General features: G+C 44.0%; 2 protein-coding genes across 7 annotated transcripts; both read right to left on the minus strand.

Moving 5' to 3' along the window:
- LOC147255650 (aquaporin AQPAe.a) lies at window positions 1-10,459 on the minus strand. 2 transcript variants are annotated; one of them, XM_086213484.1, is made up of 6 exons: window positions 10,445-10,459; window positions 3,610-3,801; window positions 3,318-3,479; window positions 3,066-3,230; window positions 1,989-2,069; window positions 1-699 (listed from the first exon to the last, which is right to left on the minus strand). In XM_086213484.1, exons 1-6 carry the CDS (start codon window positions 10,457-10,459, stop codon window positions 484-486), a joined length of 831 nt encoding a protein of 276 aa, XP_086069610.1. In that variant the 3' UTR covers window positions 1-483. The 2 variants fall into 2 exon arrangements, with proteins under 2 accessions (XP_086069610.1, XP_086069609.1); XM_086213483.1 differs by having other exon boundaries at window positions 3,610-3,804.
- Window positions 9,072-25,687, minus strand: baz2a (bromodomain adjacent to zinc finger domain, 2A). 5 transcript variants are annotated; one of them, XM_086213480.1, is made up of 30 exons: window positions 25,495-25,686; window positions 24,153-24,279; window positions 23,111-24,004; window positions 20,478-22,445; window positions 20,024-20,299; window positions 19,547-19,921; window positions 19,395-19,455; window positions 18,488-18,596; window positions 18,248-18,349; window positions 17,886-18,108; window positions 17,682-17,743; window positions 17,493-17,558; window positions 16,999-17,394; window positions 16,651-16,905; window positions 16,335-16,549; window positions 16,175-16,249; window positions 15,912-16,083; window positions 15,771-15,833; window positions 15,545-15,689; window positions 14,122-14,726; window positions 13,701-14,037; window positions 13,436-13,591; window positions 13,169-13,329; window positions 12,890-12,955; window positions 12,507-12,790; window positions 12,278-12,413; window positions 11,668-11,814; window positions 11,296-11,522; window positions 11,054-11,197; window positions 9,072-10,961 (listed from the first exon to the last, which is right to left on the minus strand). In XM_086213480.1, exons 2-30 carry the CDS (start codon window positions 24,277-24,279, stop codon window positions 10,802-10,804), a joined length of 8,007 nt encoding a protein of 2,668 aa, XP_086069606.1. In that variant the 5' UTR covers window positions 25,495-25,686; the 3' UTR covers window positions 9,072-10,801. The 5 variants fall into 5 exon arrangements, with proteins under 5 accessions (XP_086069606.1, XP_086069603.1, XP_086069604.1 ...); XM_086213477.1 differs by having other exon boundaries at window positions 20,469-22,445; XM_086213478.1 differs by lacking the exon at window positions 25,495-25,686 and adding an exon at window positions 25,208-25,397 and having other exon boundaries at window positions 20,469-22,445.
- Window positions 25,688-26,056: the final 369 nt, after the last annotated feature.

Consider the following 26,056-nt stretch of genomic DNA (forward strand, 5'->3'; position numbering starts at 1 on the left):
AAATGCTTGAAGGTGTGTAACTATTTTAATATATATTTAAGGTACAACATTCCCCTCTGAATCTTTTCATACACAATGTTTTCCTGTGTCTGCAACCGGAAAATTAATCACAGCCAAAACATCTGGTTGGGGCTCACATGGACTTTATCTTGTAGGGCTGTCAACTTCACGTGGATTCAAAGTGGGAATTTTGGTGTCAGGTCCCACACGATCAACCCAGGAAAATATAACCAGGTTAGAAGTGTACTATTTACACAGCCAATGTGGATACTGGATGGGTTCTGAGTGGGCTTCATTCTCCCACCATTAGGACCCTGTGTGGAGCCCACCAAGGGCCCTCATCAACCTGTCTGGGTCCTCCAAACATAACACCGCTGTCTGACACACCTTATCTACACGAGTGTGAAACTGTACATCCTCATAAACATCGCTGCGATATTGCGAGAGTGTGTGCATCAAGCGTGCATTTCCATTCTCATTTTCTCAGTTGTTTTCTTGTTTGTTGGCCTGCTTGGCTCTCATGGCGTTCTGCGTGACAGTGGACAGAGAAGATCCTGTCATACTGGTTGTCTCCACGATCTCTATATCCTTACAGGTTAAACACGCCACCAGCTTCTGGCGAGAGGCACTTCGAGCAAAGAAAAACTCATGAGAGACACCAGCCAACACAGAACCGAGGACTGGTCCGATCCAGTAGACCTGCAGGTAAAAGATGGAGGTTAAGTCAGGTTTATCTGTCTATCAATGACTTACATTTTCTGATTGGTCTCGCTAAGTCTGGTAATACTTCTTATTTTCTCATTGTGGAAAATATTTAAATAACAAGTGTAATCTGTGTATCCAAAACTGAAAAAGTGGCTTTTACAGAGGAAAACAAAACAAAACAATGGATTAACATCTGTTTTATTTCACTGTATTTAAATGGGCCCAAAAGTTCAAGTTCATCACACAATCATAATCATTCCTTCCTATCAGGCTTCACCAATAAGTCCCATAAAGACTCTCCAGCTGGTCCAAAACACTGCTGCCAGTATATTGACAATAATCAGTAGAGGAGCCCATATCTCACATTATTGTCCTCTGAATAGAATTCAAAATTCTCCTTCCTAAGTACAAAGCCCTCAACAATCAGGCAATTTTATATTCAGGAGAGCTCATAGTTCCCTACTATCTAGCTAAAACCCTTCGCTCCAGGGTGCAGGGTGAATTGTGGTTTATAGAGTCTCTAAAAGTAGAATGGGAGACAGAGCCTTCAGTTATCGGGCTCCCCTCCTGTGGAACCGTCACCCAGTTTCAGTCTGGGATGCAGACACCTTCTCTACATTTAAAAGTAGACCTTCCTTGTTGATGAAGCTTAGAGTTAGGGATGGTTTAGGCTAGCCCTTAGATTTGCTTCTATAGGCTTAGACAGCCAGGGGATGTCCCATGATGCACTGGGCTTCTCTCGCCTCCTCCCCTCTGTCCTCCTGTACTGATACATGTTAATAACTTGACTTCTTCTCCAGAACTTCTACGCTTCCCCACTTCCCAGATCCCTGGCTGCTGCTGCTGGAGGAGGCTACAGAGCTGAAGAGGCTCAAGCTGCCACCCTTTGCGTCAGTATTAGTACTAGTAGTATTCATATTAGTATTGTACCATCGTTCACGTCAGCATTGTGTTGAAATTGATTGCTCGAGTAGCCTGTAGATGATGTCATTCGTTGTTTGCTGTGCCCTCCGTCCCTTTGTCTTTCTCTCCGCTCGTCTTTCTCCTTTCAGCCTGTTCACATCTCCGTCTGTCATTCCCTCTCCCTCTTTTCTCTCTCACTTTATCACTGTCCCTCTCCTTCCTTCTCTCTTGCTCTAATTGGGATTGTTTATATGTTTTCACTTATCTCCATCACAAATACATTTGACGTTTAAGCAGATTATTATAATAATCATATGAAGATGACAAAAAACAAACTGGAAAACTATTTGTTCTAAAGTACAGGATGCAGTTTTTCTCACCCAGTGGTTTTCCCAAAAGCCTGTGATGATCGCTGGACCCAGAGAACGTGCAGGGTTCATGCTCGCACCGGAGAACCGAGCCTGATAGATTAACAAAACACAATTTATCACATCAAATTATGCTGATTAGCTTCATACTGGCACAGTACACTTGACCAGCTTGTATGTGGGTTGTAATATAGAGTCCAAGCAAACTCAATTTAAATGATAATTCTACCCATAAGATGTCGTCTGAGAAATATTAAATCTGGTGAAGCTGGGTTTAATCCTTATGGTGAACTTGCAATAAACAGTAGAATTGGTAGCTGTTGCATATCAATAACCTCCATAACCTATCCATTTGGGCCAAGTACAGGATATTTGTACTATAGCTTGAAGAGGATGGATCCCTGCACACTGGATTATAACTCCCAATATGATATTGATACAGCACGAGACCAGCCTTGAGAGGCATTTTCCTGCGGAGATCCTACTGGATGGAAATGCTGCTTTATGGTCAGCAGTGGTGGGAAAAGTACATACTGGTTAAATAAAATGAGATAGAATAAAATAAAGTGACATTATCATTGCTTTATTTGTTATTCTATTGTGAGAAATAACTTTTTTGGCAGCAAACCACTCAAATCAGAAGCACACTCATATAGAAATGCATAAAATGTTTCTTTAATCGTCAATACAAATAACAAATGGTCATTTATTAACAGTGAACACTGACTTCACCAAATTATGTGAATCAGTAACAGAACATGACATATAAATTAGGACACTTTTCAATATAATTAAAAGTCTGTTTTGAAAATGTGAGAAGAAGGGGGTTAAAGATATTTTTGTTAAGATATGGGCAGATGATTGTGAGAAATTGTCAGAAAAAAAGATATGAAAGATATACAATGCCTAAGAGCTCTTATCAAGAAAATGCTTCCCACCTCCAATAGTAAATAAAGAATTAAGAGTTATAATCTGGTGTGAATGATGGGAATTCTCCATCCAATACTTTCACAACTTGAAACTTGTTTTTAATCAGTTAACTCTGAGTTGATTCATTCTGACAGTGTTCTGGATAAAAGCAACTCCTACCCCTATTAGCACTCCAGCAGTGTGGGCCAATCCAATAGCCAGGTTTCCTGGCTCAGGGCTTTCTCTTCGTCGCTGGTCCTCGACTGAGAACACAGTGAAGACCATCTGGAAGGTGCACAAAATCTCTATACCGAGAGCCTGACCTGCATTCAGCTCCAGAGGCACCTGACAGACATGAGATAGGAGTAAGAAGACACAAATTTCCAAACAAGTCATTTTCAAAGTAACACCCTGATATTTCTGAGAACTGACCCGGTTGACAAAGTAGTTTGCAGTGGCTTTGAGTGGCAGAGCCAAGTAGAGGGCTCCGGCCCCTAACGAAGCCCCCAAACACTGTGCAGCGATATAAACAAAGGCCCTGAGAACATCTAGCCTCCGAGTGGCCAGCAGGGAGAGAGTCACTGCCGGGTTCACCTGACCAGGAACACAAAAAAATGTTGAAATATTGAAAAAACTGTGACATCACTGATTGTTAGGAAGAGGAACGAGTCAATCAGAGACAGAAAAAAAACTCATATTGAATATGTGACGACGCAATGTTCACCTGTGCCCCACTAATTTCTCCAAAACAGTGGCCCAGTGCAACAATCACCACACCAACTGCTACTGCTGGGTAAAGGGGGCCCCCAGGGGCCTCTCCAGGTCCTGGAACAGAAGCGCCCAGCACAGCGCTCACTAACACCAGGGTGCCGAGCAGCTCCGCCAGCATGGCACGCCAGAACTGCCGACGACGTAGCTCCTCAGAGGAAGGAGACAGAAACAAAGTTGGGCTATATTTAGTTCTAAATACATTTATGGCACATTAGGAAAGAAAAAGTTTGCAGTTGCTGTCGATGCTGTTAAATGTGTGGCCTTATTCTTGAGAGAACTCTTGGAATACATATTAAAAATTCCCTTTATTACTTTATGTAATACAAACAAATTCATATTTAACACCTTCCTTCATTCTCTTCTATATGTTCTCGATCAGGTTTATCTCAAATGTGCCGACATAACTTCATGATAATTATGAATAAATAATTATAACATTCTTAACTATCTGGCCTCATAAGAGTGCTACTTTCTAAACCAATTAAGCACTAAAATAAAATTCTATAAATACAAAAATGCTGATGCTTACCTCACACCACATAATTTAAAACTCTATGTGTTATTCTCACTCAGTCTGTCCGTCCTGCTGTCTGTCCGTGTGTCTCGGAGTAGCTGCCGGGGTCTGAGGTTATCAAGGTTTCTGCTACATCCCTCATTAACTTGCAGAATCTAAGAGGTCCTTTGATGAGAGCAGCCTCCTCCCTCCCCCTCTCTCTCTCTCTCTCTTTCACTCTCTCTCTCTCTCTCTCTCTCTCTCTCTCTCTCCTTACCCTCCATCTCTAGTCTGTGCACAGACATTAGTCATCACATCTCTCCAAGGTTGTATGCGTTACACCCAACCTTGCTCATTTACCTCTGACAGATTCCGCCCTGCGGTCCCTCTGACCTTGAGCAATTTAATTCATCTTCAGAAAACTACGAGGAGTCGTGATCACTCAAGTGATTGTGGCCACTTCAGCAAGGTTGCACAATGTTTGGGTGAATCAAACACACAGCTGGTGGGCAGCCAATGTGATATAGAAACATGTATGGAAAAAGACTGAAACAACTTTATCAAGTTATTTTGTTACCGCTTAGAAATCAATGTTTTTGACACAAAAGTCAAAGCTGTGTAGGTGACTCATAAAAAAAGTAAGTCTACGAACTACACATTTATCAAATCTGCAACAATTTTCCGCCTGTAATTCCTGCCGTAAACACCCAAATACACACTACTTAGAGATGTCTCAACATATTCTCATTTTTTTCTTGCGATTAACAAATCCTATAAAACGACCAGAACCAACAAGTTGATGTTTGTACTGTTGGGGTGTGTAAAACCTAAATAAGCCACAATTGGCAGCACGGTGGTGCAGTGGTCAGCATTGTGGCCTCACAGCAAGAAGGTTCTGGGTTCAAGCCCTGGCTCCAGCACAGCATCTTTCTGTGTGGAGTCTGCATGTTCTCCCTGTTCCTGTGTGGGTTCTCTCTGGTACTCCAGCTTCCTCCCACAGTCCAAAGACATCAAGAGGGGACGAGGCTGATTGATACTCTAAACTGACCGTAGGTGTGGCTGTGAGTGTGAATGGTTGTCTGTCTCTATGTGTTGGCCCTGTGATGGACTGGTGACCAGTCCAGGGTGAACCCTGCCTCTCGCCTGAAGTCTGCTGGGATAGGCTCTAGCAGATGACACACAGTTTCCTGTCATGCTAAAAGCTTGCTGGCCACTAACACAGTTCATTAATAAGTTTGATAATCAATAAATGACTCAAATTTGTGTTTCTATAGCATATTGTAAAACCAAAGCTACAGATGCATAAAAATATGAAAGGAGACAGAATTTACTGCCCGCAGGAGAGTAGTCAGTAAAAACTGTTTAAACCATAACAATGATCACCCTGTGGACCCGGGACGGGTCGCCAGTCCATAGCAGGGTCATCAGGAGCAATTAGGGGTTCAGTATATTTCTCAAGGATACTTCAACATGGTCACTGGGGGAAGCATCAACATGCCCTAAATTCGCTTTTTACTTGTGTATGAGTGAGGCTGCGAACAACTAGAGGGCTTTTTCATATTTACCGCTTCATTAGTTTGAGTGCCACAAATCACAGTTGCTTCACAGGCTCGGGAGGTGAAGTGGAGCCTGGTAAGTTGAGGGTTGTTGGTTTGATCCCCAAATTTCCCTGCTGGTTTCATGAGGCGCCCTTTAGCACCCCCACCGTCAGAGTGTCAATGAGGCGACATGATGAAGGGTTTTGACCACAGAAATGGTAAAAATAACTGGTAAAAATCAAAGCAGAGTTTCAAAGTGCAAGTGTTTGAGAATTTTTGAGAGGGAAATCAGTGATGACGCATTTTACCAGGGGGACTTTTCCGGAGTTTGATTTTGAACAGGATCACAAGTGTGTGCTTGAACAGAGCAAGATGGACTTCTAAGTTGTCAAACGTTGACAAAATTATAGAGCATTCAGCCCATGACCGTATTTTGCAGGTTTAATCCAGTCAGGCTGAGCTGCGTTGGCGTGTCCAGACCACCTGGCACCCATTACTGCTCCTCAGTCTGATTTTCATTTCAATCATAAGTGAGAGAGCCCATTAGCGAGAGAAAGCCTTGACATTATTCCTGTGGTTATATATCTAATTTCATCATCAGATAAATGACACACCAGCCAAATCGTAACACGATGACTCTCTTCTCCTCTCACGGTTGAAGTTGTTTGTTTGTTTGTTTTTTAAAATTCCTGACGAAATGATTTTGCATTTTAAAATGCAGAACTAAATGTCACGCAGCCTGCTGTGTTGTCACCTCAGCCAAAGATCTCAAATATGATGTCCTCCCAGCATCCATTTCCCTGCCTCTAACTACTTGTGCAGCGCCGCTCTCATCACCATGGAGACAAACTCTTTCATGATGCTTGTTGCCATAGTACCTATTGTGTTCCTGCATCAGTGGACGCTTTTCATTTTCTCTCTTTGATGTCAAACACCTTGTCGAGATGTTTTATAAAAGATGCAGAATTGTTTGACCCAGAACTGTAAATGTTCTTTTTGGCGAGTTTGGCGAGCAAGCGTCACCAGTAAAGTTTTGCAAGCATTTCTTTATTGACAACAAAACCTACTTTCTAGCTGCTGAAAAAGATGTTGAGAAGATGTGGAGGCCTGTGCATGGAGATGTTTGGAGTCTGAACTGACCTTCCAGGAATCAGGGGTCCTCAAAATCTGGCAGACTGAGTCCAGAATGAACTGGTTAGGTGGGGGGGGGGGGGGGGGTGGTGTGCCCCATTATGCCGTGGATTACCCCCTCCTCTCCACGGCAACTGTTACACTGTTATCCCCCCTTTTGTGGGGTTAAGCCCAAATGTGTGGAGCAAGACGGGCGGGGGGCGCACTGGAACCCGCTGGCGTGGGGAGTTTTCAGCCCCCTCCGCTCAGAGTGCTGACACTGACACAATTTTACACACACATACAAACACACACACACACGCACACACACATATATGCACAAAGTGCCAGCTAAGGGATTTGAGGGAGTGAGAGAGGGCAAAGAGGGAGATACACAAAGAGACATTCGGGGGTTTTTTTGTTTTGTTTTGTTTTTTTGTTTTAATTCTGTTCAAATCCTTTTTCTGTTTTCATATTCATGAACATTTAAGGACAGGATATAAGGGGGTGTGTGTGTGTTTATGTGTGTTTGTGTGAATGTGTGTGTTACTTGAGTGCAGAGCAGCTGGGAGTGAAGGCAGGATGTTCCCAGCAGCATGTGCCTCCGACAGGACTCTCCAGGGAGCTGCAAACACTTCACCGGGCTTCCATCCTGGTTAAAGGTTCTTTTTCACTCTTAAAATGTGTTTTTCCTGAGAAATACAGAGAGGTTTAGTGAAGGAATGAGAGAGACAGGCCACATGTTCAACTATATAAAATGTCCTGAAAATAAATGCAATGAATTTTTGTCATTTTCTTATCAGGCGCAGGCTACTCAACACACTATACAATAAGTATGCAATGCAACATACAAACATTAATATACCTCATCCTTTCAAACTGGATGTAAGACAACAAAGTCTAAAGGTTGATTTTTATCAGCTGCGATACTGCAGGCATTGTTTGGATTTTTTGAGCAGAAATTATGATTTGAGGCCTTCAACTATTCATCATTTGTGATAATGTATCTATTTGCATCAATTAATGTGAAAATCTTTTACACAAACATATTTAATACACAAGCGCAATTTAAAAAGACACAGACAAAATGACGTGTTCTCAGAAATCAGTTGGTTGGCTCAACAAATAACCTAAATTGTAAGCATTTTCAAAAAACTATCACCTAACAGCTATTTCCACTAATATAAAGATCTTCATTTGTCATTCATCTTCTTGCTAAATGTTCGAGAAAATTTATATTCTCAACAGTATGAAATACAGCTTGGATTCATGTCATGAGAGGTGGTGTCAATAAACATAAACTCATCTGACCAGGCTGACAAAAAGAAAATTTGAGTAGGTATCAGACCTGATAGGGTTTTTTGGACTGTCTGATATCAAGGAATTCAAAATACAAAGTTACATATTCACAATGTATGTATTGTGCAACATCTGTATACGAGTGATGAATTAAAGGACATTGAGCAGCTTCATGATCTGAATGGGGTTACCGTCTGGATTGGTTTGTATGAAGCTGCTCAGTGTGGCAAGATATCGATAAAGAATGTGATATTGTTCTAATAATGCACATAAAAGCTCCTTATTGGTGGGAATTTATTGCTGATGTTTTTGAGGCCTGAGATCCTAGGCAGGAGTGACCAGCAGATGGCTGCATTACGACTCAGGTTGAGAATTACAGGCAGCGGTATGAAAAAAGACAAACTGAAGGACAAATCATGATTAAATAAAAAAGGAGTCTTAGAGAGCATTGGGTCACCAAGAGCCTCAAGGTCAGCTCCAGTGCACCTTCTTGGTATCTTGATGTAACCTGTTTCTTCAATGGCTTCCCCAACACACCCTCAGAATGTAGTAATAACAATCTAATAATCGTAGCAGTATTTGAGGCGATAAATGTCCTTAAAACATCGTATGCACACTAGTTGAAGCTTTCGCTTGAGGACCTCATTAAAGCTAGTAAGAAACGTTAGCTCAGGTTGTAGCGTTAAATGTCACAGCTCCGGTTGCAGTGTAGCCAGAAATATTCAATCGAAGAGTTGGAGCGCAATATTAGCAAAAATGATTTGAACACATTGCTACAAAAATTTACACAAGAGCATTTGGTTTTTAATAAATTGACTATATACTTGGGCGAGATGTCACAGCTGTCAATATTCAGCATCTCCCTCCATTTTCACTGTTTCCAGTCAGGATGTGTTTAACCCTGTCCCAGCATGCACTGGGCAGGAGGCTGTGGGAGGAAACGGACTCACCTGTGAGTTTAGAGAAGGACTGTAACAATAACACAAAAATACTCTCTACTAGATGTGGTTTTTATTCAACTCACAGTACATTCTACAGATGCACACGTGTTACATCACCTTAATACAACAGAGTCTTGTAATACCTCCTCTTAAAAATGATGAATTGGTCCTAAAAATATAAAGGAACAAAATTTAAAGTCACCAAAACTGTACATTATTAAAAATTCACTGAACACCACATTTGGTTTTCATGTCTTTTTTTTTTCTTTTTGAAAAAATGTCTTGTCCCTTTGAGTGAAGGAACATCAAAGTTTATTTTCTACCAACTGATTTGAGTTCAGTGTAAGAAACAAGTTTAAATAAAACCCGGACTGTGGGGTCATCCTGTCGCCTTCATAGCACACCAACCAAGCTGCGCACCATTGGATATTGGCCCTTGTACAGCACAAACAAAAGAAAAAATCAATAGGAAGGAATGTAAGACAGAAAACCAGGCAGGAATGTGCCTGGTACTCCATTGTCAGAGCTTCTTTGCAATCCTAGTCTGTAAAATGAGGATTTTAGCAACATGGGATAGTTTCACCCCGTCAAGACAAGCCACCCAAACAGAAGTCTTTTTCAACATGGATCATCTGCTCAGTTGGTTTGAAGCTGCACACTCAGACGTTTTCCACAGACATGTCAATTACAATACAAGCGCAAAACTTCAGTGTGAGCAGTGAGTTCTCCTACGCAGACCGCTGAACGAGTCAATAGTTGCTACATCTGCAGTAGCCGTTATGTACAGTCTGTGACACAGATCAGGTGGAACTAGCTGATTATTTACTCTCAACGGGAGGGACAGTGAAATAGAACAGACTGACCTACATTTTTTTTAAAAATCCTCCAGTTTCAGAAACCAGTGTCTTTCACACAGCAGCAGACGGTGGGTATGTGTGCGAAAAAGTGTGTGTTAACATGAGTGTGGGTGAAGAGTGTGTATGTGTGCGTGCAAGACTTTAAGTGGAGGTTATACAACGTCTACGGTCCAAGAACAGATTCCTTTGAGTTTAACTGGCCATTTCATGAATCGTCTAAACATCTCTATTAGGTAATCTGTACACATTCACTACAAGCTATTGCTATTAAATAATCCCAGCTATTGTAATCTTTATATATATTTATATATAGAATATATAATAAAAATATATTGAGCAAAAAAACTTCTAGGCATAAGACCACATTACATTACATTTCCATTGAACAGGTAAGAAATGGCCCAAGCTCTGCTAACGAGTTTTGATCCATTGTGTCGTGGGGGGGGTGGGGGGGGGTGGGGGGGTGGGGGGTGGGTGCTAAGCAGGTCCAGTCTGCAGACCTCAGGCTGCAACAGTGTGATGAACATCCCAGAGCCAAAATGCTCAGGACCTGAGACCATGTCATCACCCCACAGTAGGGCTTGATCAAAAGCCGCACGGGTGAATGAAAACAGAAGATGAAGTGAGGATGAGGAGACACGAAAGGTGCTGGGGAACAGAGAAGAGCTTGTTCTCGGTGCTGGGGAATGGGAACAAGTTCCAGCCAGTTCAACTCTGGGCCTTGAAAAGATCAGGCCAGTGGAGAAACAACAACAGACAAATATCCAAATCTATACATATATACCTATACATCAGAGAATACACACAGCTGGAAGAACCTCCAGACAGTCTTAGCAATGATGGAGAGTGTGAGCGGGTCAACGAGACCACCAACGGTCCCACCAGCACAGGGGACTGTCGTAGGCTTCTATTTGTCCTTATTTGAGTAGAACTCCGCCCAGCGGCTCTCAAAGAAGCGCCTCATGGAGTGTCCCGCCATTCCCACCTCCGATGTGTCCTCATTGAACAGCTCACAGTTGTTGAAGACCAGTTGAGCATCAGCCGCAAAATCCTCACAGCTGCAGTACCTGAAACCAGGAAATGAAACAGAGAGATGTTTGAAAGAGAGACACACGACTCCACCTTCAGGTGAAGAATAACCACAGAAAACCGGCCTCACCCTCCCTGTAGCAGTCGCTCTCTCATGGTGAGGAAATCCATGGGGTTTTTGATAATGCGGCGGTAGCCCGGTACCAGTCGGGGGTTGACAGGTTCAAGGAAAGGCCAAGCATCTGCGTGAGCCTCCATCTCCATTAGAATGATCCTAGCAAGAAACACAAAATTATTATTTACAGTAGAACCACTTAAAAAAAGGGTATAAAAATTATCTTTAATGTTAATATAATCATCAGCTGGACTCACTCGCAGAAGGTGAGGTCAGGCTGGTTGCGGGTTGTCATGCGGCGTCGTTTAGAGCCTCCTCCTTCTCCAGAGTACCGGGACGATGAGGATGGTGCTGCCTCCTTGTGCCGTGTTGTCATGCCAGTGCTACGTCGTGGTGTTGTCTCATCTTCAGAGCTGTTGTCTTCATATCTCCTCTTTTTCATCCTAGTCCGCTTTTTACACGAGCGTGGTGAATCTGATTCTTCCTGCGAGACAAAGCACACCAGGGAGGGACAATCGAGCTGATGAGCCACAAGTGTAGAAGGAACTGATAAATAATTCTAAACATCGCTAGTTTTCCTTGTGAGCTCAAGTCCTTTCTCAGTCGTTAATGACAGGGAAGGTTCTGACCTTGGCAATGCAAGTGGGACAGAACCAGTCTCCCTCAGGCACCTGGGTGATCTTGGGCCTCAGGCAGTACATGTGGCAGCCACGATCACAACCGTCACACAGCAGTAGGCACTCATCATTGTCTCCCTTCCTGCAAACCTGACAAGTCTATAGAAGAAGATTTTTTTTTAAGTTATTGGGTTTGCTAGGTAGGGGACCACTCTCAAAACTGACTTTGATCTAGGAGCCTTGGCATTGCTTTTGAACTGCCTCTCACTATTAACACCAAGCTTGAGATCTCATTTTCGTTAGTATTTTTGACATTGCGCTTAGATTTGGCACTGATCTCTCTCAGGTGTTAAATAGTCTTTTGTTTGTATGTTCTGTTTCCACCTCTTATGCCAACTAGTTTTACTATCACATACTAGGCATTTCACTGCTCTGTTATTTGTTTTGTTAGAAAACACTTCGTTACACTGGTTTGATATGTGCAAAATAATTAACAAGCTATTAGTATTATTGTAAAAATAATGCATTTTAATTTGGAGTTTAGTGCTACTTTGTGCAGGTTGTCATCTAATACACCAGGCTGAGAGAAACCTCTTGACTGGACAATTGTGAGTGTCCTTACCACTTTAGTCACAGATCTCTCCCAGGCAATAGCTTTCTCCAGCTGAAGTAAACACAGACAGAGTTGCGGAGCACTGCGGCAACGATCTAGAGCCTGCCGCCAAGTTCGTAGTCGAGAGGTGATCTCACTTTCCAGACTGGAACAGAAGAAAAAAAAGAAGAAGAGAGATTTCAATATTACATATCAAAAAGTCCTCCTCTACACTCCACAACCAGGTCATTCTTTGTACCTGATGACATCCATGGGATGTTCTTCTCCTGGCGTAGGCGTGAGAGGGGCCAGTCGCATCACTTCAGCTGGGTTCCACAGCGGCTCCTTTAGGTAGCGTCTCTCAATGTTCCGCTCAAGATTGGCCAGTCGGAGCACAGCCAAGTCCAGGGGGTGGGTGGCGATGCGAGGCAGGCCAGACCACTCCTTCTTCGTTCGCACTATCCAGTCATCACGCGGGTCGGTGTCATGTTCGTAGTACTGGAGGTCATCACGTGTGGAGTCTGGGTCTGGGATCGTGTAGGGCTTAAAGAGGCAAGACACAGAGTTTAGCAGTACGTATAAAGGTGTTAAGCACAGAATAATGTCTCAGAGATGTTTTATGTCTTGTGTGTACGTGGTTACCTGAAACTCTGCCATTGTTGTCTCCATATTAGATTCGGCCTCATTCACTGCACTCTGGGGGGGTGCCTTATACACAAAGAACAGAAGTGTTACACGAAAAGCTGTTTTGAGCACTTTTCATTTTTATGCACCTCGTCACAGTTTTAGCACTGTTGCAACATTTTACGATATTTTGACCCATCTCTTTAAAAACACTCACTACATCTGATCATTTATTAGCACTTCAATGTAATAACTGCATCAACTACGTGACAAACGGCAATGACCACAATCTCTCACCTTTAGATGGAGATCAGCAGCGATGACGCGCTGTTCTAGATCTTCCACCCACTGCAGGGCACTGATGTCAGCCTCCATCACTTTCTCCTGCACTTGCCAAGGCTGTTGCAGAGCCTCCATCAGTGCATCCTTCTGCTCCAACTTCAACTCGAATATCGGGTCTAGTTGGACAGAACACATGACAGTTTGAGGACAACTATAAGATAACGGGGACACAGAGTAGGAAAAAACAAGCAGACATAACTGATATGGTCCATTTACACTCACCAATGATAGGTCTGGTGCACATCTCAGTCAAACTCTCCATGTGTTTGGCCAAATGTTTATGGAGCACCTTCTCTCTGACCCCTCTGGGATGAAGAGCCTGTAGGGTGTGTTGCAGTTCCTCTGGATCTTGGATCCACCACCAGCCACGCACCATTGCTGAAAAATAAAGGTGTAGGGGTGAGTGGACCAAACTCTGCATTAATGCGCAACTATTAGAATTAAAAAAAAAAAATCATAACAGTAATTTTAATCATATCCTACTTACATGCTGGAATGGGCTTGACCACCAGCTGTGTGAAGTACTGCTGCTCCAGCTCCTGAAACACAGAGTTAGGGGGGCGGCCTCTACGCTTGGCTGCGGCACCTCGTGCCCCTCTACGAGCGGGGCTGCTACCTCTGCTACCTCTCCTTCGCCTGCGACCTGGCCTGGAGGGTGTAGGCGGAGTGCGCTTTGCAGGGGTAGTGGGAGCTGGAACAAGAAGGGGAGGAGGTGCATAAACAGGAACACCTGAAGCCAAAGTTGTAGGGGGGACATCCTGTGGCATTGCTGGTGTAACAGAGTCAGCAGGAGCCAGGCCAACGGGAGGCAGGAGTTGATCCGCCTAAGGAGTTGAGAGATTTTTTTGTAAATGTTTGCATTTTCATAGCTTAATCAAATGGATTCCTAATTCCTAAGGTGGGCAAACCTGCAAGAGTGGAACAGCGAGCACAGGCAGAGCACTTGGGACCTGTGGGAGTAGTTTAGGGGGTGAGGTGGGCATCTGGGGCTCCGTCAGAGAGTTGTCATCACACGCTTGTTTAGGAAGCAGGTTGAACCACTGTCCCTGTTTCTCTGCCACCTCCTTCACACTCTCTTCTGGTTGACTCGCCTCTGGGGTCTCTCCTGAGCATGTGCCATTGGACAAGGCTTCGTGTGATTGGCTGAGCCAGTTGAGGAAAGCAGCCTGTGTGAGATCTAGTGAACCACCAGTCGGTAATGCAGGCCCATCTTCTCCTACAGACTTGATGCTACTTCGACGCCGGCGACGAATCTTTGCTGTCCGGAGATGGAGCTCCACTTCTGGTTTGATTTTTCGAGGGCGCCCCCTTCCTCTTGGTGTGCTCATGAGGGATGCTGTGCCAGGAAGCGGATCCTCCTCCAATGACAACGTCTGGGCTTGAGCAGGGGTAGCCGAAGAGGGTGAGGAAGGTAGAGTCTGGGGAGGGGTGGTGGGCACAGGAGTCTCCTCTGTTTTGAGCTCCTTTTTGAGGAAAGTGACTGGCACCTCCGCTACAAGGACATCTCCTGAGGCTGCAAAATAAAAATGTTCAGAGGATGAAGGAGCCAAGGGTTTAAAGTCAAGTGAGAGGTAGGGTTGGGCGATCCACTCTAATTTCAGATTGTCCAATCGTGTTTAATGGAGATTGCCAATTTACGATCCAATTGCACCAAGTGTGGAAGGACTTACGTCACTGAAGGGCAACAAGCGCAGCAGACAGAGAAGGTGAGTTAGTGGCAAAGAAAATGCCACAATGCAAATAAAACAAAGATACGATGTGAGTTAAAAAAAACACAATAAAAGTGGTCCAAGTCACAGGGGACCATTACTGCCGACAATCAGGAAAAACCTTGCTTTACTAAAACTTTCAAAGACATGATGTGACTGTACTTTTCAGTAAATTATATTTAGTCTGCCATTCAGAGTCAGGTTTGATATGAAGCCAATTATGCTTACAGTCACATAGCAACACTAACAGGCGCAGCAGTAGACGAATGCTGCGGACTCACCACCCTTCCGAGGCTGTAAAACCATGTCAAGCTAGCACTGCTCATGAACCTTGCCAGTCTTTGTTAATGGCAACTTTTGCAAAAGGTGTAAAATACAATCATGGCAGCACAGAGAGATTGAGTGCACAATGGCTGTTGCAAGATATTTAGCCAGTTCCTTTTTACACAGAGGAGAATGCGACTCCTGTTAAATTTCTATTTGATACCAACAGGCCATCCAATCATCTTGTGAAAAAAGATTGTGATCCCTCCGCTCAATTGCTGATAAACGATCTGATCACCAACTGGAAGAAGCCTAGTGAGAGCAATGGCAATAATTACAAATGTAACTTCATACTCACTCAAAAGCTCTTCTGGACCCTCGACCAGAACTCCTCCGAGGTGAGGTAGAGCCAAGTATCTGCGGCGGTATCGGTCCTGACCAAGCAATATGGCCCGCATGGAATGAGATGACTGTAGCAGCTTTTTACGGAAAAATGCTTGACGCTGCAAGAACAAAATTCAGAAGAGTAATCAATATAAATCCACATTAATGAATAAAGTACTGAGTCTGCACAGCAGTCTTACCTTGGTTAGCTTATCTATCTGCCTTTCAAGCTCTGGAATGCTAGCATTGGTAGGGCTCTCAGTCTGTAACAGGCCAGATAAATATTAGATGCAGAAACAGTCAGTTTCTCACACAAGATAAACACAAACGCTCATACATACATCACTGATTTTGGGCTCCTCTTTGCGTCCACGGCGAGTGCCTCTCTCCAGGACTACGCTCTCCTCCAGACTGAGGTTCTCTTCCTCAGCCACTCTGGCACTGCGCCGCCTCTCCTCGAAGCACAACTCTTCCTCAGAGCGCCCCGTGCGTCGAGCTAGAGCCGCCTTTAGTCTGCACAATGCAATCAATGTCAGCATGACATTAAGGCTGATAAATGATCTGAGTAATATTACTTAATTTCCCAGATTTTAAGAATTCTTACTTGCGAAGTTTCCCTTCAATGATCCACTTGTTCTTTCTGTATGTTGTCATGTTTTCCAAGGTGTTGTCAATGTCGCTGGAGTACAAAAAAAGCAACATTGAAGTGAGAAATTTATAGGTCCAAGAGTAACATACAGCAAAACCTAAGTTGTTTTTCTAACCTGGTTACGATGTTGCTGCCGTTGAGCTCATCTACTAGGAAACCTAGGATGGCTGCCTTGGTGTCGGGAGGCAGGGCGTAAAACGTTTTGGTCCTAAGTGTGTTGCAGACCTCTGTCTCATAACCGTGAGACTCCAAAAAGATGCGAAGTACCTCAGAAACTGTGCTACGGTTCAGCTGTAGCTCAGCCAACTTCTCCCCAAGGATCTTCACTGACTAAAAGGTCAAAATAAGAACACGAGAGAGCTATATGAAACTTAGAGGGTAAATTATTTACATTTAACTAATGGAGAAAATGTTCTTAATGCATTACATACCTGATAATATGAAGGCAGGCCTGGGTCGTGCAGTGCAGCCTCCATCAGCTTAATGACTAAGTCTTGAAGCTCCCCTTGGCTGTCGCCCATGCCTAGGAGGCCTTCCTGAAGTGTGGCAAGGCTGGGGATGTCCTTGGGTACATTGAGACCAAGCAACTTTCCATATCCATGAAGGAACTCCACCACAGCAACACAATGTGCAAAGGCTGTGCCTGAGAGGACCACACCAGGTATACGGGATAGTTCTGGCAGGGGCTGGAAGAAGAACAATTCATGGTCATCTTGAGGTCTGCAATCAGTTGGAAAAGATTAAATGAAAACAGACTGGTTTTAACTGACAACACTCACTTTATGGTCAGTCAGACACATGTCTTCTGTAGGCTTCCTCAGCTCTTCTGCAATCAACTGCTGCCTCTTCCGTTCCTCCAGACGTCTCTGGGCCTGCGCTCTCCTCTCCGCTGACCTCTTTGCTGCCAGGGCAGCTTGAGCCGCTGCCTCAGCCTCAGCCTGTGCTTTAGCCAGAGCCTTGGCTTTACTCCGAGCACCCAGCACCCTCTTACCCTGGGCTATCCTTTCCTCATCGGTCATCGGTTGTACAGGTGGAGTGGCCTCAACCTTAACTGACCTCCTGCGGCCAGGCTTCTTTGGCTCGGCAGCAGTCTCTGATGCTGGCTGTGTGACCTGAGGGGCTGCTGGATCTGGTGGTTCACCCTTCACCCCTTGATTGTTGGATTCTTGTTCAAGCTGAAGCCAAAAACAAAACAAAGAACAAGTGTTGGTGAGGTAGAGGTGGTGCAGAGGACACAGACGATAAATCATGCTGTCTTGTATTTAGTCCGTACCTTTGCTTTCTTTTTTGCATCTTTCATCTTCTTAACCTTGGCATCCTCCCTTCTCTTCATTCTTGCCTAAAAAAAAAAAATTACAAGCAACAACCTCAGTGTTTGGAGACACAAACATATTAAAAAGTCATTAGAACAAACTTAAAAAAAAAATCCTTTAAAAAAATCTATCAAGATATCAACACAAACCTTCCTCTTCATCTTCTTCTTGATTTTTGCTAGTTTCTCCTTTTCTTCCTCCGTGAGAGCTTCTATAAGAAGGGAAAAGAAACAATTATCCATGGTGCTAATTGCTGGATGCTGTGCACTATCAAAGGAACTGTAACCATTTCTTAGCTAGTCCTAAGAAAAGACATCATCCACTCAGACCTCCTCCAATCTGCAGTCACTCACCCTTGGCCTCAAGTCGCTTCAACAGCTTGGCATCAACTTTACTTAGGAAGTCAATCATCTTGAGTTTGGGAGGTCTACCTGGACGGCGGCCCTGCCCCCCCTTCTGACCACGAACCCTGCGTGGTTTCTCTTTATCGGGGTTTGGAGGTCGACCTCGTCGACCTGTGATGGCCATGATCATAGAGGGAACCTCCTCGTTAGCCAAGAGAACCCATTTCATACCCTGTTAACACAGTGCAGACAACAAAGTCAGTATAATGTCTTTCAACATTCATGTGTTAATTGAGCTGTTAGTTAAACTATTCAGGAGATTAGAGATAATTTCATTGAAATGTGAAGGAATATCATGTATGAAACTGAACCTCAGGGCCCTCTCTCTCTTCATAGAAGTCTCCAACAGGCATACGTGGGCTGAAGCTGAAGTGTTCTCTGCTGACAATGCTGTCCTGATGTCTCTTCAAGTACTGAGAGAATCAACAGGGGAAGATGGCAGGACAAAAAAGGACACAATAAATCTTTTGACTTCATCCACACAACATCTACAGTATCTGCTGTGTATGCCAGATTACATGTGTTATGTTTGTATAGCCTGTAAAATTCACCTTAATTATTTCTGGGAACTGCTTCATCCTCCTTCCACAAGGTGTGTAATACCAGGTTTCACCCTTCATGCGATTCTCCATTTTCTTCACTCGGATCTCTCTCCTCCAGCTATGACCAAGACAGATCATTATTACCGTGCTGTAACAGGATTTTAGAAAGAACCTCCTTCTTCCTCAGAAAACAGATTTCAATCCCTGAGGATTTCCAGGATAAATTAATAAAATGTTAAATGAGTAAAAATTGAATGTGATAGCTAACATTACTAGGAGAGCATTTTATAGAAGGAATGTGGCACGAACATGGATGGTATATTGACACCAAAAAACAGAAAACCCTATAAAGCAGAGTAAATCATCTAGTTGTGATAAAGGAATTACTGAGGACAGTTATTTACATTTTTTCTTTTGTTTTTGAGCAAGTTTTGGTGGATGCTGTTGAATTTTAGATGTACAGCTTTTCATTTTGAGGCCTGAGGGGGAAAAAAAAAACCTTGTTGGCTTATGATATGTCCTCCACCATCTCCTTTTACACAATATTTCAGTTCAACGCAAGGGCACCTAGATGTGTCATTCAAAAGGCTTTTTTTTTTTTTAAAGGTGTAACATTTAAAAAAATACCCTCAAGTATCCCAGTTACCTTCCTATCACTTGAATGAACTGAATTAAAGAAAATACGACGTACAATTGTAGCTTTTCCGTTAATTATAGAATAAACACATAATAATCGCACAAAAAATACGTCATATCAAAACACTCCTTTATGTCATCTGTTACTCTGGACTTTGTCTATGTGTTTGACGGTATGGCCTTGCACCAACTTGCGATGAAATTTAAATGTACTCTAAGAGCCTTTGCTTGCATTTAATTTTAATGTAAAGCCTAAGTAAGCATTGGCAAGAATCATTACCCATGTCTCAGAGGGAACTGAACCTGCTCCTCCGTTGCAACCCGCCGTCTGCTAGATTCTCCTATTAAGGAAATGCACACAAGCTGAACATTAAACTGTTAAAACAGTGAAATTCTGTCTCAACAAAAGCTAATGTTTTCCCTCTTTTGTACCTGCGGTGGAGCTGTCATCGTCGTTGTCATCCACATTATCAGCAGATGTTTCTGCATCTTGTTTAGGTGTTTTCATGACTTTTCCCTCCTGGTTTTGTTTCCTGACTCTTTTCTGTTTCTTGGGTGTCAAAATTGGTGTGGTGATGTTTGAAGTGTTGGCAAGAACAGCATCAATTGTGGCTGTGATTGGATCAATCTCCTCTGGAGGCCCCGCCTCCCCATATTCCTCTGATGTTTCTTTGACATCCACCTTGAGAGACGATTTCCTCTTCCTTCCCTTGGCTGGCTCCACTTTATTGTCTCCTCTTTCATCAGGCTTCACCTGCTCCACTTTAGGGGTTCTAACACGAGGCTTTCGCTGGGGCACCTCAGGAACTTTGAAAAATAGAAAAGGAAAATATACATACATAAATACACACACACACACACACATATATATATTTGGGAGGGGAGTAACGTGTCAACAGTGTTGAATACCTGAGGTTTTGATCCATATTGCCTTTGGAGATTGAGGTTTACGTGGTTTCCCTGGGGTTCTCACATGTCCTCCAGTAGCTGACACAACCTGATCAGAGACTGGTTGAAGCGGGTGCACAGCAGGGCTCTCTGCTGGGGTACTGAAAGCGATGAAGTTTTCATCTCTCATCTTGAAACTCGGGGGAGTCATTGTCTCAATAACAGTGGTCTTCAGACTAACACGTCCACCTGAGTCTGAGGTGTCATGTCCTCTTGTATCCCAATCTACTTCAGCTCCTAAAAACAAAGATGTAAAGTAGTTTTACTCAATTAGCACTTTAATCCAAATAATTTTAAAGTGGGGAACAAGACTCATGACTACGTACTGGAACAACAAGAAAACTGTGATGCATCACCGCACAGCATCTCACACTTAACAACATCACCATAAATGTCAAGAAAGTACCTTGCTGACCTGGCTGGGACGGCCCATAAGAGCGTGACATGGATGTATCACTTGATTCGACTGGGGGCTCTTCCATCTGAGAAGTGTTGTTTAGCGAAGACTGCAGAATAGATTCCCCTGCCTCAGACATTTCCCCTTCCCTGGTGGATTCCAGTGTTTCATCTCTAAAGTATTCCACAGAGGATCTGCTCTCTCTAGTTGTGTCAAACACAGTAGATGGTTCCTCTTCTGCATGCAAAGAGCAATCCAACTGAGAGGTGTCTTTTCCGAGGTGAAAGCTGAGGCTAGAGTCATCTAGACATGAGCTGTCCCCATCTGTACGAGGGGTCTTATCCAGGAAAGAGCTGCCATCAAATGAAGAGGCAGCATGTGAAGAGTGGTCAAATCTTTCTGCATCAGATGGATATTCTACCCTAGTGCCATGATGATGTGCAGACTCTGTGCGTGGTGTTTGCTGCACCATGGATGACTCCACCTTATGGATGTCACAAACCCTGCTTTGCTGCTCTTCTGACTCAAAATCTTTATTTTTGGACAGAGGATTATCTGCGGTCTGCAAAGATTTCCCTGGAAGATTAGCTGATTTCGGTACACAAACTTCAGATTTCTGAGATTCAGTCTCAGTAGCTTTGACGTTCTGTGGTGTCCTTATTGTGCCTGAATTAAGCTGAGGGAGGCATTCTTCGGTTTTTCTTCCTTCATCATTACCCAAAGCTTTCCTGTTCTCACTAGAACCATGGTGCTCTGAGTGGAGAAACGACTTTTTTAGTATATGAAGAGAAGTAGGATGCTGCTGCTCAGAATCACAACTTTGCACCGCTTCATACGATGTGCATGTTGAAGGAGGCGCGGAGACCGAGGCAGGAGAGGCAGACACAGGTGCAGTCCTGGAGGCTTGAGTGGTTAGAAGAGGTAGGGTAGACAGAGGTCGGACTGTAGGACTTTCTTGGGCTGACATGGAGGGTAAATTAACACCCTCTAGTGGTGGCGATGCCATAGAGGCAGTGGAAAGACCAGACTCGACAGCTGGTGGAGTGTATAAGGAGTGATGCTGGGGTATGGGTGCAGGGTCACATGGTTTATTGCTAACACAGGGAGTTTTGGACACAGATGTAGGAGATCCAGGTGTTAATATAAACCTGCCAGGAGATGTCGAACGTCCTGATTTAGGCTGTTGAGATGTCATCAGAGGCAGCTGGGACCCATGAGTCATCTGTTGAAGGGATGAGTTGGGTGTAGACACAGAGTAAGAAGAGGTGGACACCATGACATGCGGGGAGACAGTTGTAGGAGCTGAGGGAGACAGTGCTGGCTTGGGAGGATGAACTGCACTCTCCACTGAAGAACCAGGGACTGAGGAAACAGCTGCAGGTCTAACCCCAGCATCAGTCAAAGCTGGAGGTGATGTAGGCCGGGAGGTGGACCCTGTTGACAGATCTGACGGATGCCTGGATGCAGCAGGGGTTACCTCAGTTGCAGCAGGAGGGGGAGACCTGAGGCCATGCACCATTAAGGGGGGTGGGGAACATCTGGGTGGAGCAGCTGGAGATGAGGCGGAGGGCACATTGGGAGAAGTTGAGATCTGTGATGGAGCCTGTACATCAGGGGATGAAACTGTAGGGGGCTGAGTGACAGATTTGGAAGATTCGGAGACAGCAGGAGCTGAAGAGACCTGAGGAGGTGATGAGGCCTTGGTTCGAGATGTTGAAACTGCTGCAGGAGAGGAAGATCCAGAGAGCTGCGATGACTTGACTTGGTGAGGTGTATTCACTGTTGGCTCTACAACACTGGAAGCCATATCTGGATGGTGAGCTGTTGGCATTTCAGGATGGGGATGGTAATTGCTTGTATGTCCAGAAAGAGCAGAAGAAGGTTTGGATTGACAACTGTCATTTTTAGGTGGCCTCTGGGCAACAGGTACTCTTTCCATGCCATTAAAACTTGTGTCTACCTCCTTGGCAGCTTCCCTTGTCTGCCCTGAGAATGAAACAAAAAATATACAAAACAATAAATGAAATGTTGATTTAAAGAAAAATGTGTTTAATCATGATACAGAAGGACTCAAGGCATTGCATTTTGACACATATTCACCCTTTTGATAGTTAATTCTGTTGATGTTGTTTTGGTCAAATTGCATAGAAATAGTCACATTTTCCAATTAAAATCTAGCAGACATACAATAATACTATACTTTTTGGTCAAGTTTTTCCACATAAACTCTGCCACTATGGCAAACAGTCAAAGAGTGCCACCTGCTGGCTAAATTATGGTACCATCCCACCACGCAGCACATGTCAGGTCATTGCCAATAAAGTGTGCATGGCTTGGTAATTTCATCAATATTATCTAAAACATTTATGTAAAAGAGTTTCAAGGCAACAGCAGAGTAATTAGTATGATCACTATGCCAAAGATGAAGAAAACAGTGTTGCTATTTGACTAACACTTTTTTCCCTACACTAAAAGGAAGAAACAAAAAAGAAAGTTTAGTTCACAAGGAAACAGAGAGCAGTAGACAGACACAGGAGGTACAGTTGTGTCAAAATACAGAATTAACCAATGACTTAAAAGGCTTTATCAAGATCAAGAATGTAAATGTTTAAAAAAAAAAATCAGAAATCAGAAAAGAGCAAAGTGGTTACCTGGCATGATGGTAGAAGCTGCAACGTTGCTAGCGTGGGGGCTCCTTTCCCTGTTTTGACCCTTGGGTGATCCACTATCCTGCCCAGTAGGTGGTGACATCACTGCTGCTGAGGATATCCCCACAGGGAGAGGGCTGCCAGTGCTCCCTCTGCTTAAACCGTGGTGCTGTGGGCTGCCGCGGGGAGGTGTAAAATTCTGAGTAGCAGGGGGCATCATTTGAGACTGACCTTGAGGCTGAGACTGCTGTGGTGGTGGCTGCTGCTGCTGCTGCTGCTGGGATGATGGCAGGGACGGGTGCTGGGGCTGATGCTGGTAGTACGGCATCCCATTAGGCATCATGCCATAATGCTGTGGCTGCTGGTGCTGCTGGTGGTGATGGTGTGGGTGACTTTGGGGATGGAGGTGCTGCTGGGATGGCGGATGTGTGGGTGGTTGTAAGGACTGCTGCTGGTGATGCTGTGATGGTGTAATCCCAGGATGAGCCTGACTCTGGTAGGTCCCATACATGGAGTTATAATTTATCTGCTGTTGGCCTGGGTTTCCCCTGTTCCAGTACTGACTCCCAGCAAGAGGCATGTTTGGTGGGCCTGCCACAGGGGGCTGGTGCGAGCTTTCAATACCCCCATTTAGTTGGTACTGTCCACGACCCTGGAAATGGTGTTGTGACTGAGGCTGTACCATCCCAGGAGCAGGCTGCTTCTGGTGCATCCCATGCCCGGGAGGGGTGCCCATGGTGGGACCATACTGAGGGTGTCCTCCCCACAGATAGTCATAACCCACGCTGCTCTGGTGGTTGCTCATATGTGGGTAAGGAGCAGTTGGTGGGTGGGAACCAGGCACACCAGACCCAAGTACAGTAGTGACGCCATTCACATTCATTTCGCCGTTCATATCTGTTAAACATAGATAAATAAGTCAAGTTTGCAATTTGCATTTGTAAATATTGCATTTCTTTGTGGGAACTGTTAAGAAATTTGGTGGCAGGAGAGAGGTCTGAGTTTAAAATTTTAATTTTGGTGAAGCGCAAAAACAAATACTCACTCTTCCCTTGCTGAGGAAAACTCATGGAGGACCCGTTAGTATAAAGAGAATCCCCTGAGGAGAGTTTCAGTCCTGAGTTTGTTGAGGAGGAGTGGGTGCCATAGTTGAAATGATTATTTGCCTCCATCTAAAAGGAATCCAACAGGAAATTACTCAGAAATTACCACATTCAATTTTTTATCTCCACCTAAGATACGATAGAGTTATGCAACTACTGAACAAGACGAAGATGCGTGTGCATGATATGCGTCATTGACTTTTTTTTATTTAATTCATTTTATTACATGCAGTTTAGACGACGCTACGTGATACGTGCCGTTTCCTCCGTGAAATGTCTTCCCTATATGAACTTAGCAAGTGCCGCTTTTAACAGCACCATTTCGCTCCACCAACAACCGTCAAAATGTCGCAGGCAGCTAAAGCAAAAGCAGATGCCAGGCCCCAGCGTTCCGGAATATTACGATAGACGCTCATCATTAGCGCTGATGAGGCGATGCTAACATGAACGCAGCCTCTTCAGTCTACTACGTTAAATGCACGGCAGGCTGGGCACGCCGTAGCCGAGACTCGGCCTCGGCCAACTCACAATGGAGGGATTAACCGGAAAATGTTCCAGTCACTCCGAGGCCCGGAGGTCGGTTTCTATACCTCTTGCCCTCGTAATACGAAAGTAACTCTAGGATACATGATTTCCCAATTCAACAAGGCCGTTGCAAAAGCTGACGCCGCGTTAGCTCAGCCACGCTAGCGTAGTTCCCAAGCAAAGAATTCACATTAATGCGATGCTAGTCCGTTGAGGAGACACCTGGTACTGTAAACGATAGATATGGCTTCAGACAAACAACACGGTAAACAAAACGTTTAAGTTCCTTAAACAGTATACACGGGGGGAGGGGAGGGGGGAATTACCGTTTCTTCTCCAAGGTTATTTTGTCAAATCATCACAATAGAACATAGCTAGCACATGCTAATCATATTGCTATCTGATAGCTTCCTTAACCCAAAGCAAGTTATGCTGCGATGTTAGCCAACGGCAAGACAGCAGGTATCGTTACCGTAATCACGCTGGTTCGTATCCATGATATCCATCAGCATAAGAAAGCCCCACAGATGAAAATATATAAGAACGTATCTATAGATAATGACTAACATTAAACCACTTAGTCTTGCTTGTTAACAGCTGGAGGCGTGCTCCCTTTTGTTCACGGGCTAACGTTAGCTAGCGGCCAGATGAAGTTACATTGTTTACGCTGCACGCACACAGACGATTTTTGCAGAGCATCATCCTCCCACACTGCCACCGTCAAAAGTTTTACAGATATTTCAATCAAAGCTCTCCAACCTTTCAGTCCTTGGACCTCAGAGGCACAAATGCCTCTATAGCCTTCGCCTGGGCAAAAAAGCGGGTGAGGATGGCAAAGATGTAGATAATAAACAACTGTTCCCTAACGTTTGGGTTTTAAATTAGCAAACATGGCTGGTGTGGTCCAGTGGAGCCATGATCACAGAGCAGAGCGAACAGTAGCGGCGTCAAAACCCACACAATACCCGTACACACATCCGGTAAAATAAACAATACAACTTCAAAATAAAAGTGTACAAGTTAAAACTGTGCTTTCTACAGCAACAGTAGCAAGAGTCATGCTATTGTTGTTGTTAAACTCTTTTCTATGACTTGTAAAAGCTTGGTTAGTAAAATATCCTTATCAAATAACTATCAAACAATTATTGGAGAAATAACATTGTCAGACATTAATGGATAGATATTACTGATGCATTAATATCTAAGAAAGTGTTGCAGGGTTTGTCTCTTTTGATACTTTTGGTTGATTAAATTCTTCTTATAAATCAAGTATTTATTATTTTTACCCCCTGAAATGCACAAGTTGTCACTGCAATGAATT

Source organism: Aulostomus chinensis, chromosome 9 (genome assembly GCF_037954235.1).
Source record: "Aulostomus chinensis isolate RoL2024-O1b breed Wild chromosome 9, RoL_Achi_v1.0, whole genome shotgun sequence".
In the NCBI taxonomy this organism is placed as follows: Eukaryota; Metazoa; Chordata; class Actinopteri; order Syngnathiformes; family Aulostomidae; genus Aulostomus; species Aulostomus chinensis.

Excerpts from the sequence above, each read along its gene's own strand:
- LOC147255650 (XM_086213483.1), bottom strand. Across the intron at positions 3,480-3,609 it reads GAGAAATTAGTGGGGCACAG|GTGAACCCGGCAGTGACTCT; the intron begins GTGAACATTGCG and ends GTTCCTGGTCAG. Across the intron at positions 700-1,988 it reads GCTTTTGGGAAAACCACTGG|GTCTACTGGATCGGACCAGT; the intron begins GTGAGAAAAACT and ends TTTTACCTGCAG.
- baz2a (XM_086213477.1), bottom strand. The coding sequence starts at position 24,279 with ATGGAGGCAAATAATCATTTCAACTATGGCACCCACTCCTCCTCAACA. Across the intron at positions 16,550-16,650 it reads GCCTGCCTTCATATTATCAG|TCAGTGAAGATCCTTGGGGA; the intron begins GTATGTAATGCA and ends TTGACCTTTTAG. Across the intron at positions 15,834-15,911 it reads AGGAGCCCAAAATCAGTGAT|ACTGAGAGCCCTACCAATGC; the intron begins GTATGTATGAGC and ends GGCCTGTTACAG.